Source organism: Salmo salar, chromosome 13, assembly GCF_965601325.2.
Source record: "Salmo salar chromosome 13, fSalSal1, whole genome shotgun sequence".
Taxonomy (NCBI): domain Eukaryota; kingdom Metazoa; phylum Chordata; class Actinopteri; order Salmoniformes; family Salmonidae; genus Salmo; species Salmo salar.
Genome location: NC_138303.1, coordinates 81,624,955 through 81,637,715, shown reverse-complemented (window position 1 = coordinate 81,637,715; position 12,761 = coordinate 81,624,955). Strand labels below are relative to the sequence as shown.

The following is a 12,761-nucleotide window of genomic DNA, read 5'->3' as shown; positions in this document are numbered from 1 at the left end:
TAACCCTGTGCTATACTGACCTCTGCCTCCTCCTCTACAGAGGTGTTTGAGGAGCTGACGGTGGCTGTACAGGAGAAAGACTCGCTGGCGTCGGAGCTGCACGTTCGTCATATCGCTATCGAGCAGCTCTTCAAGAACTGTGCCAAGCTTCCCTGGCTGCAGATCAGCCGAGCCGGGTCCGGGGTCAAGGCCAGCAGCAATGCCCCCGTGGAGTGAGGGGAGTCTGGGGGTACCTACCTGGCTTGGCTGCCTCTCTCAGGGGGCTGGCTGTCTCACTCCCAGGGCTACAGACACAGACTGGCCTCTCTAGCCAGTGCCCTTTGTATTGTGAAAGACTTGCTGCGTGGTGTGGTTTGTCTCAGATGAGTGAGGAGTAGACTTGGCCTCCTCTCATCATGCTTAAGGCTTTCTGACTGCAATACTTGAATAAAGGGCTTGAGGAAAGGCAATAAAATTGAAGGACCTTGGGATCCATCGACTTCTAAATGGGAACTGTGGATTGTTGATCCCCTCTGGTGGACCTGTTGCCTATGCAGAAGTATGTTTTAAAGAATGCCTATTCAAATGTATTTGATTCAGTGACGTGAGCAAGATGTTGTTTGCATATCTAGCGAAAGTTTTCTTTTCACCAACATTTCATTTTTTGGTTTTCATCTTTTACATTTAGCCTTCTTTTGTTATTTTAATCACACCATTTCCTCGCTCCTCAGCAAGTATTTGGTTGACTTATTCTGTTGCTGTGGTAACTGTTTCTAAATGACCAGTGAGATTTTATTTTGTAATCTGTGCAGTGAAACCTACTCTTGAGGTTTGACGATTCTGTTACATCACCCACAATCTAGTTCTAAGTGGAGGTGGGATTTTAGCCAGTTTTGGATTAGGGTTGAATTCGTTTTTTTTGGTTTTGTATTTTCATTTTTTGTTAGTGGCATGCTGCTTTCTGATAGTCTTAACTTAAGTTCTCTTGATTTCAACTGGTAAGGTATTTTATGGCTGTCGAGCACAAGTCATGCCTATAGTTGAACAAGGGAGTGACATGAAATACATCCTGATAGCAGAGAAGGCACGACTAAGCGTTATATGGTCCAATCGCCAAACCAAAGTATTTTATTTTCTTCAAGGCAGCAAATGTCAGTATTTATTATTTTACTTGTGGCCTACAAGTATAGGCCTCGCTAGACCAACTAGAATTAATAGTGAAATGCAATAGAAATACACTGATACCAAATTCACTTGAAATGTGGCTCAATGACCAACGTGTGATTCTATAACAGGTTTAGCTGTATTGTCCTCTTATGAATCGTTCAACACTTCTCCCCTGGTTTCATGGTCTGTCAAGTTATGTTGTGTTATGAATGTATGTAATCAATTTTTTAAATATTGTTTTACTCTTGTGGTTTTGGGTTTCAAATGTGCTTTGGTTTTTACTTATTTTATAATTTTAGCAAATTGTTTTCTGGGGGTAGGCCTGTGCCTTGTGGAGTTCAAATTTATGGATATGTGAACTCAACAGGATTCGGCAGTCTCGTTAATCTTAACAGGATGTGTCCAACAATAACCCTTGCCTTCTGCTTTAAGGGCACTGATTGGAAGGAACCAATATAGCTGAAAGAAAACCCAAATAATGATTTGTTTCACCTATCCAGCCTGGTCAGATCAGTGATTAAAAGAAGAAAAGAAAAAAAATTGACAAACAAATGAACTGTTCATGAACATTTGGGAAACGGCTGTAGTAAGAACATGAATTGTTATGTTTAGGCACCCTCAGGTGGTGGTTTAAAATTACTGCAGAGGTTCTTACCACTGAAGTGGAGCCTCTTAGGATAGTTCTATAATTGGCCCAACATGAATTTGTATATTTTGGGAACAAAGAAACACTTCTAATCAGGTTGTGATGTATTTGAATCTCCCAATGTCAGTCTCCCTCTTTATAAGAGATCAGATTTGACCCCTTTGGGGTTTAGACAAAAGGTTTTAGCTCCGCTGTGTCTCATCCTGGTTTTGTTTGGATTAATAAGTGTGTTCTTCTGAGCATGAGTTGCTGATTTTTAGATACACTTAAAATAAGGGATGTGTTTCTACAAATCCCTGCAAGCTCCTGCACGTCATCTCTAGCTGACACCCTTGCTAACATGTATTGTCAGGCTAAAACTTGCACAAGACAGTTTACAGAATTGTTGATTTTTAAAGAAATGTAGCCAATTAATTACTACATTTAGCTAACATTAGATACTTAATCCAGAGATTCTTACCTTTTCCTCAATTCTGCAGTCTCACCAAGATTATCATGCCATTTGTAGTTCTTCATGATAGCCACATTAGCAGCTAATTTAGTGTTTCATTTTTGGGGGTAAATACAGGCAAATATATTGTTAAAAGTTGCCTTGTCCTAGAGAGATTTACATGGTTATAAAAACATCACACCAAGATAAGCCTACATGAAACAGCCCTTATTTTTAGTGTTTCTAAAAATCAACTATGGGGAAAAATTAATGGTGGAAGAACAATTTCAAACATTTCCCTGTTTGATCGCTTGTCTTCACGGGTATTATGACTCATACTGTGGTACTCTATAGTGTACTTATGCTAGGGGATGGGGTGCCATTTCAGTTTTGTCCACTGAGTGGTTTGTAGGTTTGGTAAAATGATATGTCTGAACGGTTGCTTACCAGGTTGGAAAGACCTGTGAGCCACCTGTGTCTGTCTGGGGTAAATGTCCATTAGCTGTGTGTGTGTGTATCTGGATATGTGTACATACATACCTGTTACATTGCTTTCCCCTTTCTGCTAAATTTGACTTGACTCATTATTTACTTGGTCTGATATACATTAAAGGGATAGTTATACCAAATTACAAAATGATATTGCTTTCCTTACCCAGTAAAGTATGACGGCAATCCATGTTTTGTTTTTATTTCCGTCACTGTTTCCCGCATTTGGCATATTAGCTTTCTTGCGTATCATGTCCAACTCTTTCGATGGTATCTCAAATGTATTGTGAAACCCAGTAACTTAGATGATTTGAACATGATGTGCAAAAAATGCTAAAGTTGGTACCAGGACTTGAATGGGATTTGTGCCACAAATGCTCCAACGTTAGCATTTGTAAGTGGTGCCAGGGAAACTTAGCCAAAGCATCGATTGCGGTCATACATTGTCCAATATGTAATTTAGGGGGAACTATCCTACATTTTGTAATGTGTGAACTATGCCTGTGCTGTGTGGATTTCTTTGTAGAAAGTGTTTATTTGTGGAGCTGACTGCCTATATGAAATGTCAAAATAATTGTTTTGTATTTTTTCCAAAATATTTCAATAAAATATTTTTCATACATTTTCTGTTTGGTGTCATATTGTCTGAGTAGATGTAGGCATGGTATGACAACAATTGAGTTGGCTACAGAACAACTTATGAGACCATGTTATGGAATCTAGTCAATTACCAATTGTCTCTAATCAGAGCCCTCTGGTGTTGTGTTCGAGACAGATCCAAGACCAGAGCAAATGAAGTCGAGATGGGGGAGGGGATGAGACTGTCAAGACCAGAAAAATGCAAGTCCAAATCAAGACCATGATTGTAATTTTGTCAAATCACCACCATAACAGTTCAAAATGTCCAGTATTTCTGTGTTCATATTTCTGAACAACAGATGGATTCTTTAGACATGCTATATTGTGAAAGAATGCATGATGAGGGAAAATAGAGCAATTCTACAAATGATTGTTCCCCACTGTGTTTGGGTTAATAATGTGCCTTCTACACCTTCAGAGAAGGGCTAAGGATTTATACAATTATAATTACAAAATTATTTTCAATTATGTTCTGATTTAATCGCTTCAGTTTTTTCTGTAAAGGAAAGGGTTGAAGAGGGGGAAAATCCAATCAGGATTTTTCTTTGCTGGTCTCTGCGGAGATACATAATAGAAGCTAAATAAAGGCATCTGCAATTCAACTGTATTAGGGCAACATTTTGGAGTGACAGTGGAATCAACCAATCACATTTTGACTTAAAGAACGGGACCATTTTTACAAAAATGTATGGAAACTGCTGCTTTCTTGAAGGTCAACAGGTCACTGCGCAATAGTGAGCAGTAGTTTTCCCACAGTCTAGCTGGCTTTTGTTGTCGGCTAGTTTGCAGCAGGTGTTATCAAAGAGGATGTTGTTGCTAGTTTGTTAACTTCTCCCTTTTCAAGAATAACTTTCAACAAGAAGTTCACTTTCAAAAGATCATCATCTGGTGAGTGGAACTGTTTTTTTTTTTATTGCAGCGCGCTTGCTGTTAGCCATCTCTGTGAAAATAACTTATGTGTGAAACATTGTTGCATTTAATGTGGAACTGACACCATTTTAGCAACATGAAATCTTATTTAAAAATGTTCATATACACCCCCGAGAAGAATGGCACTTAAAACAGAAAATCTGCCAAGCGACCACTTAGATATGGTCATTTTAATAAATTCTTAGAATGTTTGGGAATTACGTATACTAAGGCATTTGTGAATATTCTGGAGTGGGAAAGCGGTCATGCATTTGGACAGTTAGACAATGCAGTCAATAAAACCGAATAAAAACATCTGTCTTGTCAGGACCAGAGTCTACACAGAACAGTGCGCTATAGCCAATATGAGTTACCGTAGGCCTTTATACAAACAAGTAATTTGCCTCACGGGCCTGACATCATTCACTTTGAACCATACTGTGTGTTTACAGGCAGTTGCAATAACGCGACTTTAGATCATTAGAACGCATTCACCAAAAGCCACGAAATACACCTGAATGGATTTAATGCAAATGTGTAAACATCATACATATGGGACTTTACAGTCCTATTGATCAAACAACCACGAAAGGGTAGGCTCTCTCTCCCTCATCAACAACAAGATCAACAACTAATGCTAGTCAGAGTAAGATGAGTTCAAATCTAACGAAGGAACATTAGATAAACCCTCTCAAACCTTTTCATCTAGTTGGCCGTCAAAATTGCACTGATAAACAATGGGGAAGTGTAGCCTCCTCGTCCTTGTGCTGCTTGCCTGCCAATGCTTCCTTGTCCCAACCAAGCACTCAAGCTAACTGGCTAAAGTTGGCTAGCCTGCTAGCGAGCTACTTTCAGACACAAATGAGAGAAGACCTCACTCTGACCATGTGACTCGCCATAACAGAGCTGGTTAGTCTGTTGACATGTTATCTAGAGTGTTCTTGACTTAACTATTCCTCCCCCCTACGTTTACTGACACCTGTCATTTCAGAGGGAGTTGGGCATTCGTAAATTAAAGTTGTTCTGCACTCTGGCACACTCAGATGATTGTGCTCTGAAAGCAGAGTAGATAGCCAGAGTGAATTTGCGAACACGAGATAAGCTAACTGGATAACAGTTGTTCAAGTTCTTGCTAACTAACCAAATGACACCTGCATCTCTAGCTGTGTATAGCCACCGAAAAACGACAAGAGGGGAAAACGTTACTCACCCACTCCTCTAATGGATGACATCCTCCTAGCAGTATGTGGACACCCCTTCAAATTGGTGGATTTGGCTATTTCAGCCACACCTGTTGCTGACAGGTGTATAAAATCGAGCACACAGCCATGCAATCTCCATAGACAAACATTGGCAGTAGAATGGCCCATACTGAAGAGCTCAGTGACTTTCAACGTGGCACCGTCATAGGATGCCACCTTTCCAACAAGTCAGTTAGTCAGATTACTGCCCTGATAAAGCTGCCCTGGTCAACTGTAAGTGCTGTTATTGTGAAGTGAAAATGTCTAGCAGCAACAACGGCCATAGCAGCTCACAGAAAGGGACCGCCGAGTGCTGAAGCGCGTAAAAATCGTCTGTGGTCAGTTGCAACACTTACTACCGAGTTCCAAACTGCCACTGGAAGCAACATCAGCACAAGAACTGTTCGTCAGGAGCTAAATGAAATGGGTTTCCATGACCGAGCAGCCGCAACACAAGCCTAAGATCAACATGTGCAATGCAAGGTGTCTGCTGGACTGGTATAAAACTCGCCGCCATTGGATTCTGGAGCAGTGGCAATGTGTTCTCTGGAGTGATGAATCACAATTCACCATCTGGCAGTCCGACGGTCGAATCTGGGTTTGGCAGATGCCAGAAGAACGCTACCTGCCTGGCATAGTGCCAACTGTAAAGTTTGGTAGAGGAGGAATAATGGTCTGGCGCTGTTTTCCATGGTTCGGACTAGGCCCCCAGTGAAGGTGAATCTTAACGCTACAGTACACAATGACATTCTAGACGATTCTGTGCTTCCAACTTTGTGGCAACAGTTTGGGGAAGGCCCTTTCCTGTTTCAGCATGACAATGTTACCATACACAAACGAGGTCCATACAGAAATGGTTTGTCGAGATCGGTGTGGAAGAACTTGACTGGCCTGCACAGAGTCCTGACCTCAACCCTAGCGAATACCTTTGGGATGAAATGGAATGCTGACTGAGAGCCAAGCCTAATCGCCAAACATCAGTGCACGACCTCACTAATGCTCTTGCGTATGGAACGCCGTTTGGGTCTTTGCATGTCAAAAAAGATACACATCAAATAGCACTATTTCACAGTCAAATAACACAACTATATTGTAGAATGTTGTGTGTGCTGAATTTGCACGTGCAAACCAAGCACCACTATTACGATCACTGTCAAAGCTGTATAATACTGCGTTGGTAATATGGCATTATTTGTTCTACCGAATGGGAAACGTCTGTGTGAGCATTTGAAATTAGATCAGTTTCAAACGAGCAGGATTAAACATTTTTTGCTAATATCTTTCATACAGATGTTATTAGCAACGTCTGGGGTAGCTAGCTAGCTTTAGCGTGCTACCTAGCTAGCACCAATGCAACCAGCCTGAAACTGCAGTCATTTTCAATATTCTTAGCAATGGTTTAGGAATCCATGTGACTAAGTATTAGCTAGGTAGCCACTTGTTGTTCTCCTATTGAAATAACTAGCTGGCCAGCTACTTTACTCTGTTGCCCAAAACTAACGTTATAAACAGACAGCTAGCTTAGTCAGGCTAGTATGACTTTACCGGACCAGGTTATGTGTTGTGAAGCTAGCTACAATAAGTATTAGCCACAATAGTGGAATTTGCGTTTTGCCTTCCAAATAAAAGTCCCTCTTTTTTTAAAGTGATTCATGTCATATTGAGACTAGATAATCTTAAACAAGGTTGGAGTGTTAGAGCAATAAAATGGAATATGAGTCTACTTGGTGACACCCACAGAACACAACTGTGAAGAGTTTACGCAAATATTAGCGTCGTAGTAGCTCTTATTGAGGGACTTTGACCCACAAGGGTGTGTGCTCAGCCCCCTCCTGTACTCCCTGTTCACCCACGCCTCCAACTCAATCATCAAGTTTGCAGATGACACAACAGTAGTAGGCTTGATCACCAACAACAACGAGACAGCCTATAGAGAGGTGAGGGCACTCAGTGTGGTGTCAGGAAAACAACCTCTCACTCAACGTCAACAAAACAAAGGAGATGATTGTAGACTTCAGGAAACAGCAGAGGGTGCACCCCCATATCCACATCAACGGGAAAGCAGTGAAGGTGGAACGTTTTAAGTTCCTCTGCGTACACATCACGGACAAACTGAAATAGTCCACCCACACAGACAGTGTGGTGAAGAAGGCGCAACAGCGCCTCTTCAACCTCAGGAGGCTGAAGATATTTGGCTTGTCACCTAAAACCCTCACAAACTTTTACAGATGCACAATTGAGAGCATCCTGTCTGGCTGTATCACCGCCTGGTATGGCAACTGCACCGCCCACAACCGCAGGGCTCTCCAGAGGGTGGTGCGGTTTGCCCAACGCATCATCGGGGGCAAAGTACCTGACCTCCAGGACACCTATAGCACCCGATGTCACAGGAAGGCCAAAAAGATCATCAAGGCCAAAAAGATCATCAAGGCCAAAAAGATCATCAAGGCCAAAAACCACCCGAGCCACTGCCTGTTCACCATGCTACCATCCAGAAGGCGAGGTCAGTACACGTTTTTCAGTCTCAAGTCCGACTGTTAAACAGTCATCACTAACACAGATAGGCTGCTGCCTACATACAGACTTGAAATCATTGGTCACTTTAATAAATGGATCACTAGTCACTTTAATAATGCCACTTTAATAGTGTTTACATATCTTGCATTACTCATCCCATATGTATATACTGTATTTTATACCATCTTGCATCTTGCCTATGCCACTCAGTCATTGCTCATCCATATATTTATATGTATATATTGTTATACCATACCTTTACTTAGATTTGTGTGAATTAGGTAGTTGCTGTGGAATTGTTAGATATTGCTACACTGTCGGAACTAGAAGCACAAGCATTTGGCTACACTCGCAATAACATCAGCTAACCATGTGTATGTAACAAATAACATTTGATTGGATTTTTGACTGTGGGAAATCACCTCCCCAGTCAGCCTATTGTGCGTATTAACATTGATATTGCACTGTACAGCCTTACCCCATTTCATTGATCCCCAATCCTTAGGTATCAGTCTACTCAGTACCAAAGTGCTTTTTTCCCAAAGTCCTCCTCAGAGTTATCAGGCTCCAAAACATCCAGGTTGTATTGTTTTTCCTCTGGAATAGTGTTCAATACACATAGTAGGTTGACTGGTATAATAAATGTGGCTCAATTCACAGTGGTTTCAGAGTCCCGCAATAAGAGCTATGACGCTAATGTTCTCTGGGTGTCACTGAGTAGACTGATACCCCATGTCATTGATCCATAATCCATAAGTAAGAATGTACAGTGAAATAAGTATGCCCCCAATGCAATTCTAAAGTCTAATACATCCAGTGTGATGAACAGATTTTTGTCAAATTAACAAATTATTGGCTTTTGATGAATTTATATAAGAACATTCCAAACTTGTAGCATTATTCCATTATGGCATGATTCCACTACTTGTATTAATCTGTATCACTTTCAATTAGATAGCTCTGCATCTGTCCTCGTGCTCCTAGACCTTAATGCTGCTTTTGATACCATCGATCACCACATTCTTTTGGAGAGATTGAAAACCCAAATTGGTCTACACGGACAAGTTCTGGCCTGGTTTAGATCTTATCTGTCGGAAAGTTATCAGTTTGTCTCTGTGGATGGTTTGTCCTCTGACAAATCAACTGTACATTTCGGTGTTCCTCAAGGTTCTGTTTTAGGACCACTGTTATTTTCACTATATATTTTACCTCTTGGTGATGTCATTCGGAAACATAATGTTAACTTTCACTGCTATGCGAATGACACACAGCTGTACATTTTGATGAAACATGGTGAAGCCCCAAAATTGCCCTTGCTGGAAGCCTGTGCTTCAGACATAAGGAAGTGGATGGCTGCAAATGTTCTACTTTTAAACTCAGACAAAACAGAGATGCTTGTTCTAGGTCCCAAGAAACAAAGAGATCTTCTGTTGAATCTGACAATTAATCTTGATGGTTGTACAGTCGTCTCAAATAAAACTGTGAAGGACCTCTGCATTACTCTGGACCCTGATCTCTCTTTTGACGAACATATCAAGACTGTTTCAAGGACAGCTTTTTTCCACCTACGTAACATTGCAAAAATCATAAACTTTCTGTCCAAAAATGATGCAGAAAAATTGATCCATGCTTTTGTCACTTCTAGGTTAGACAACTGCAATGCTATACATTCCGGCTACCCGGATAAAGCACTAAATAAACTTCAGTTAGTGCTAAACACGGCTGCTAGAATCTTGACTAGAACCAAAATATTTGATCATATTACTCCAGTGCTAGCCTCTCTACACTGGCTTCCTGTTAAGGCAAGGGATGATTTCAAGGTTTTACTGCTAACCTACAAAGCATTACATGGGCTTGCTCCTACCTATCCTTCCGATTTGGTCCTGCCATACATGCCTACATGTACGCTACGGTCACAAGACGCAGGCCTCCGAACTGTCCCTAGAATTTCTAAGAAAACAGCTGGAGGCAGGGCTTTCTCTTATAGAGATCCATTTTTATGGAATGGTCTGCCTACCCATGTGAGAGACACAGACTCGGTCTCAACCTTTAAGTCTTTATAGAAGACTCATCTCTTCAGTAGGTCCTATGATTGAGTGTGGTCTGGCCCAGGAGTGTGAAGGTGAACGGAAAGGCACTGGAGCAACGAACCGCCCTTGCTGTCTCTGCCTGGCCGGTTACCCTCTCTCCACTGGGATTTTCTGCCTCTAACCCTATTATAGGGGCTGAGTCACTGGCTTACTGGTGCTCTTCCATGCCATCCCTAGGAGGGGTGTGTCACTTGAGTGGGTTGAGTCACTGACGTGATCTTCCTGTCTGGGTTGGCACCCCCCCTTGGGTTGTGCCGTGGCGGAGATCTTTGTGGGCTATACTCGGCCTTGTCTCAGGATGGTAAGTTGGTGATTGAAATTATCCCTCTAGTGGTGTGGGGGCTGTGCTTTGGCAAAGTGGTTATATCCTGCCTGTTTGGCGCTGTCTGGGGGTATCGTCGGATGGGGCCACAGTGTCCCCCGACCCCTCCTGTCTCAGCCTCCAGTATTTATGCTGCAGTAGTTTGTGTCGGAGGGCTAGGGTCAGTCTGTATTTCTCCTGTCTTATCTGATGTCCTGTGTGAATTTAAGTATGCTCTCTCTAATTCTCTTTCTTTCTCTCTTTCTCTCTCTCCGAGATCCTGAGCCCTAGGACCATGCCTCAGGACTACCTGGCCTAATGACTCCTTGCTGTCCCCAGTCCGCCTGGCCGTGTTGCTGCTCCAGTTTACACTGTTCTGCCTGCGGCTATGGAACCCTGACCTGTTCACCGGACGTGCTACCTGTCCCAGACCTGTTTTCAACTCTCTAGAGACAGCAGGAGTGGTAGAGATACTCTGAATGATCGGCTATGAAAAGCCAACTGACATTTACCCCTGAGGTGCTGACCTGTTGCACCCTCGACAACCACTGTGATTATTATTATTTGACCCTGCTGGTCATCTATGAACATTTGAACATCTTGGCCATGTTCTGTTATAACCTCCACCCGGCACAGCCAGAAGAGGACTGGCCACCCCTCATAGCCTGGTTCCTCTCTAGATTTTTTCCTAGGTTCTGGCCTTTCTAGGGAGTTTTTCCTAGCCAACAAGCTTCTACACCTGCATTGCTTGCTGTTTGGGGTTTTAGGCTGGGTTTCTGTACAGCACTTTGAGATATCAGCTGATGTAAGAAGGGCTTTATAAATACATTTGATTTGAGATACTTTTATTTTGAGAGTGAAAAATGGATGGTCTAAATCCACAACAATGCTTAAACCACATCAATACAGGATTAAGATTGAATTCTACTACACTGGATCTGACGCTCGTCGGATGTGGCAGGGCTTGAAAACTATTACGGACACAAAGGGAAACCCAGACGCGAGCTGCCCAGTGACGCGAGCCTACCAGACGAGCTAAATTAAATGCCTTTATGCTCACTTCAAGGCAAGCAACATTGAAGCATGCACGAGAGCACCAGCTGTTCTGGATGACTGTGTGATAACACTCTCGGTAGCCGATATGAGCAAGACCTTTAAACAGGTCAACATTCACAAAGCCACGGGCCCAGATGGATTACCAGGACGTGTACTCAAAGCATGCGCCGACCAACCGGCAAGAGTCTTCACTGACATTTTCAACCTCTCCCTGACTGAGTCTGTAATACCTACACTACCGTTCAAATGTTTGGGGTCACTTAGAAATGTCCTTGTTTTTTAAAGAAAAGCACATTTTTGTCCATTAAAATCACATCAAATTGATCAGAAATACAGTGTAGACTATGTTAATGTTGTAAATGACTATTGTAGCTGGAAACGGCTGATTCTTTTAATGGAATATCTACATAGGCGTACAGAGGCCCATTATCAGCAACCATCACTCCTGTGTTCCAATGACATGTTGTGTTAGCTAATCCAAGTTTATCATTTTAAAAGGCTTGATCATTAGAAACCCTTTTGCAAGTATGTTAGCACAGCTGTAAACTGTTGTCCTGTGCTGATTTTAAATAAGCAATAAAACTGGCCTTTAGACTAGTTGAGTATCTGAAGCGTCAGCATTTGTGGGTTCGATTACAGGCTCAATATGGCCAGAAACAAAGAACCTTCTTCTGAAACTTGTTGGTCTACTCTTGTTCTGAGAAATGAAGGCTATTCCATGCGAGACATTTCCAAGAAACTGAAGATCTCGTACAATGTTGTGTACTACTCGCTTCACAGAACAGTGCAAACTGTCTCTAACCAGAATAGAAAGAGGAGTGGGAGGCCCCAGTGCACAACTGAGCAAGAGGGCTAGTACATTAGTGTCTAGTTTAAGAAACAGATGCCTCGCAAGTCCTCAACTGGCAGCTTCATTAAATAGTACCCACAAAGCACCAGTCTCAACGTCAACAGTGAAGAGGCAACTCTGGGATGCTGGCCTTTTAGGCATTTGTTTTGTACACTGCTACTACTAGCTGTTTATCTATGCAGTCACTTCACCCTACCTACACATACAAATTACCTCAACTAAGCCCTGTATGTAGCCTCATTATTGGATTACTTGTAATTTTTTTGTTTTTTTACTTTAGCTTATTTGGTAAATATTTTCTTAACTCTTATTTAACTGCACTGTTGGTTAAGGGCTTGTAAGTAAGCATCTCATGGTAAGGTCTACACTTGTTGTATTTGGCGCATGAGACAAAGTTTGATTTGATTTGAATCTGACTGGGTGGGCTTGTCATGTCCAACCATTTCT

The 12,761-nt window shown here is 42.0% G+C and overlaps 1 protein-coding gene across 3 annotated transcripts in view; it reads left to right on the top strand.

Moving 5' to 3' along the window:
- Nucleotides 1–3,333, top strand: part of LOC106595457 (protein EURL homolog) — a 57,549-nt gene extending 54,216 nt beyond the window's left edge. For all 3 annotated transcript variants that reach the window (XM_045692227.2, XM_045692228.2, XM_045692229.2), the window contains exon 5: nt 41–3,333. In XM_045692227.2, coding sequence (XP_045548183.2) covers nt 41–216 — 176 coding nt within the window. In that variant the 3' untranslated portion in view covers nt 217–3,333. The remainder of the gene's footprint in view (nt 1–40) is intronic.
- The last annotated feature ends 9,428 nt before the right edge of the window (nt 3,334–12,761 follow it).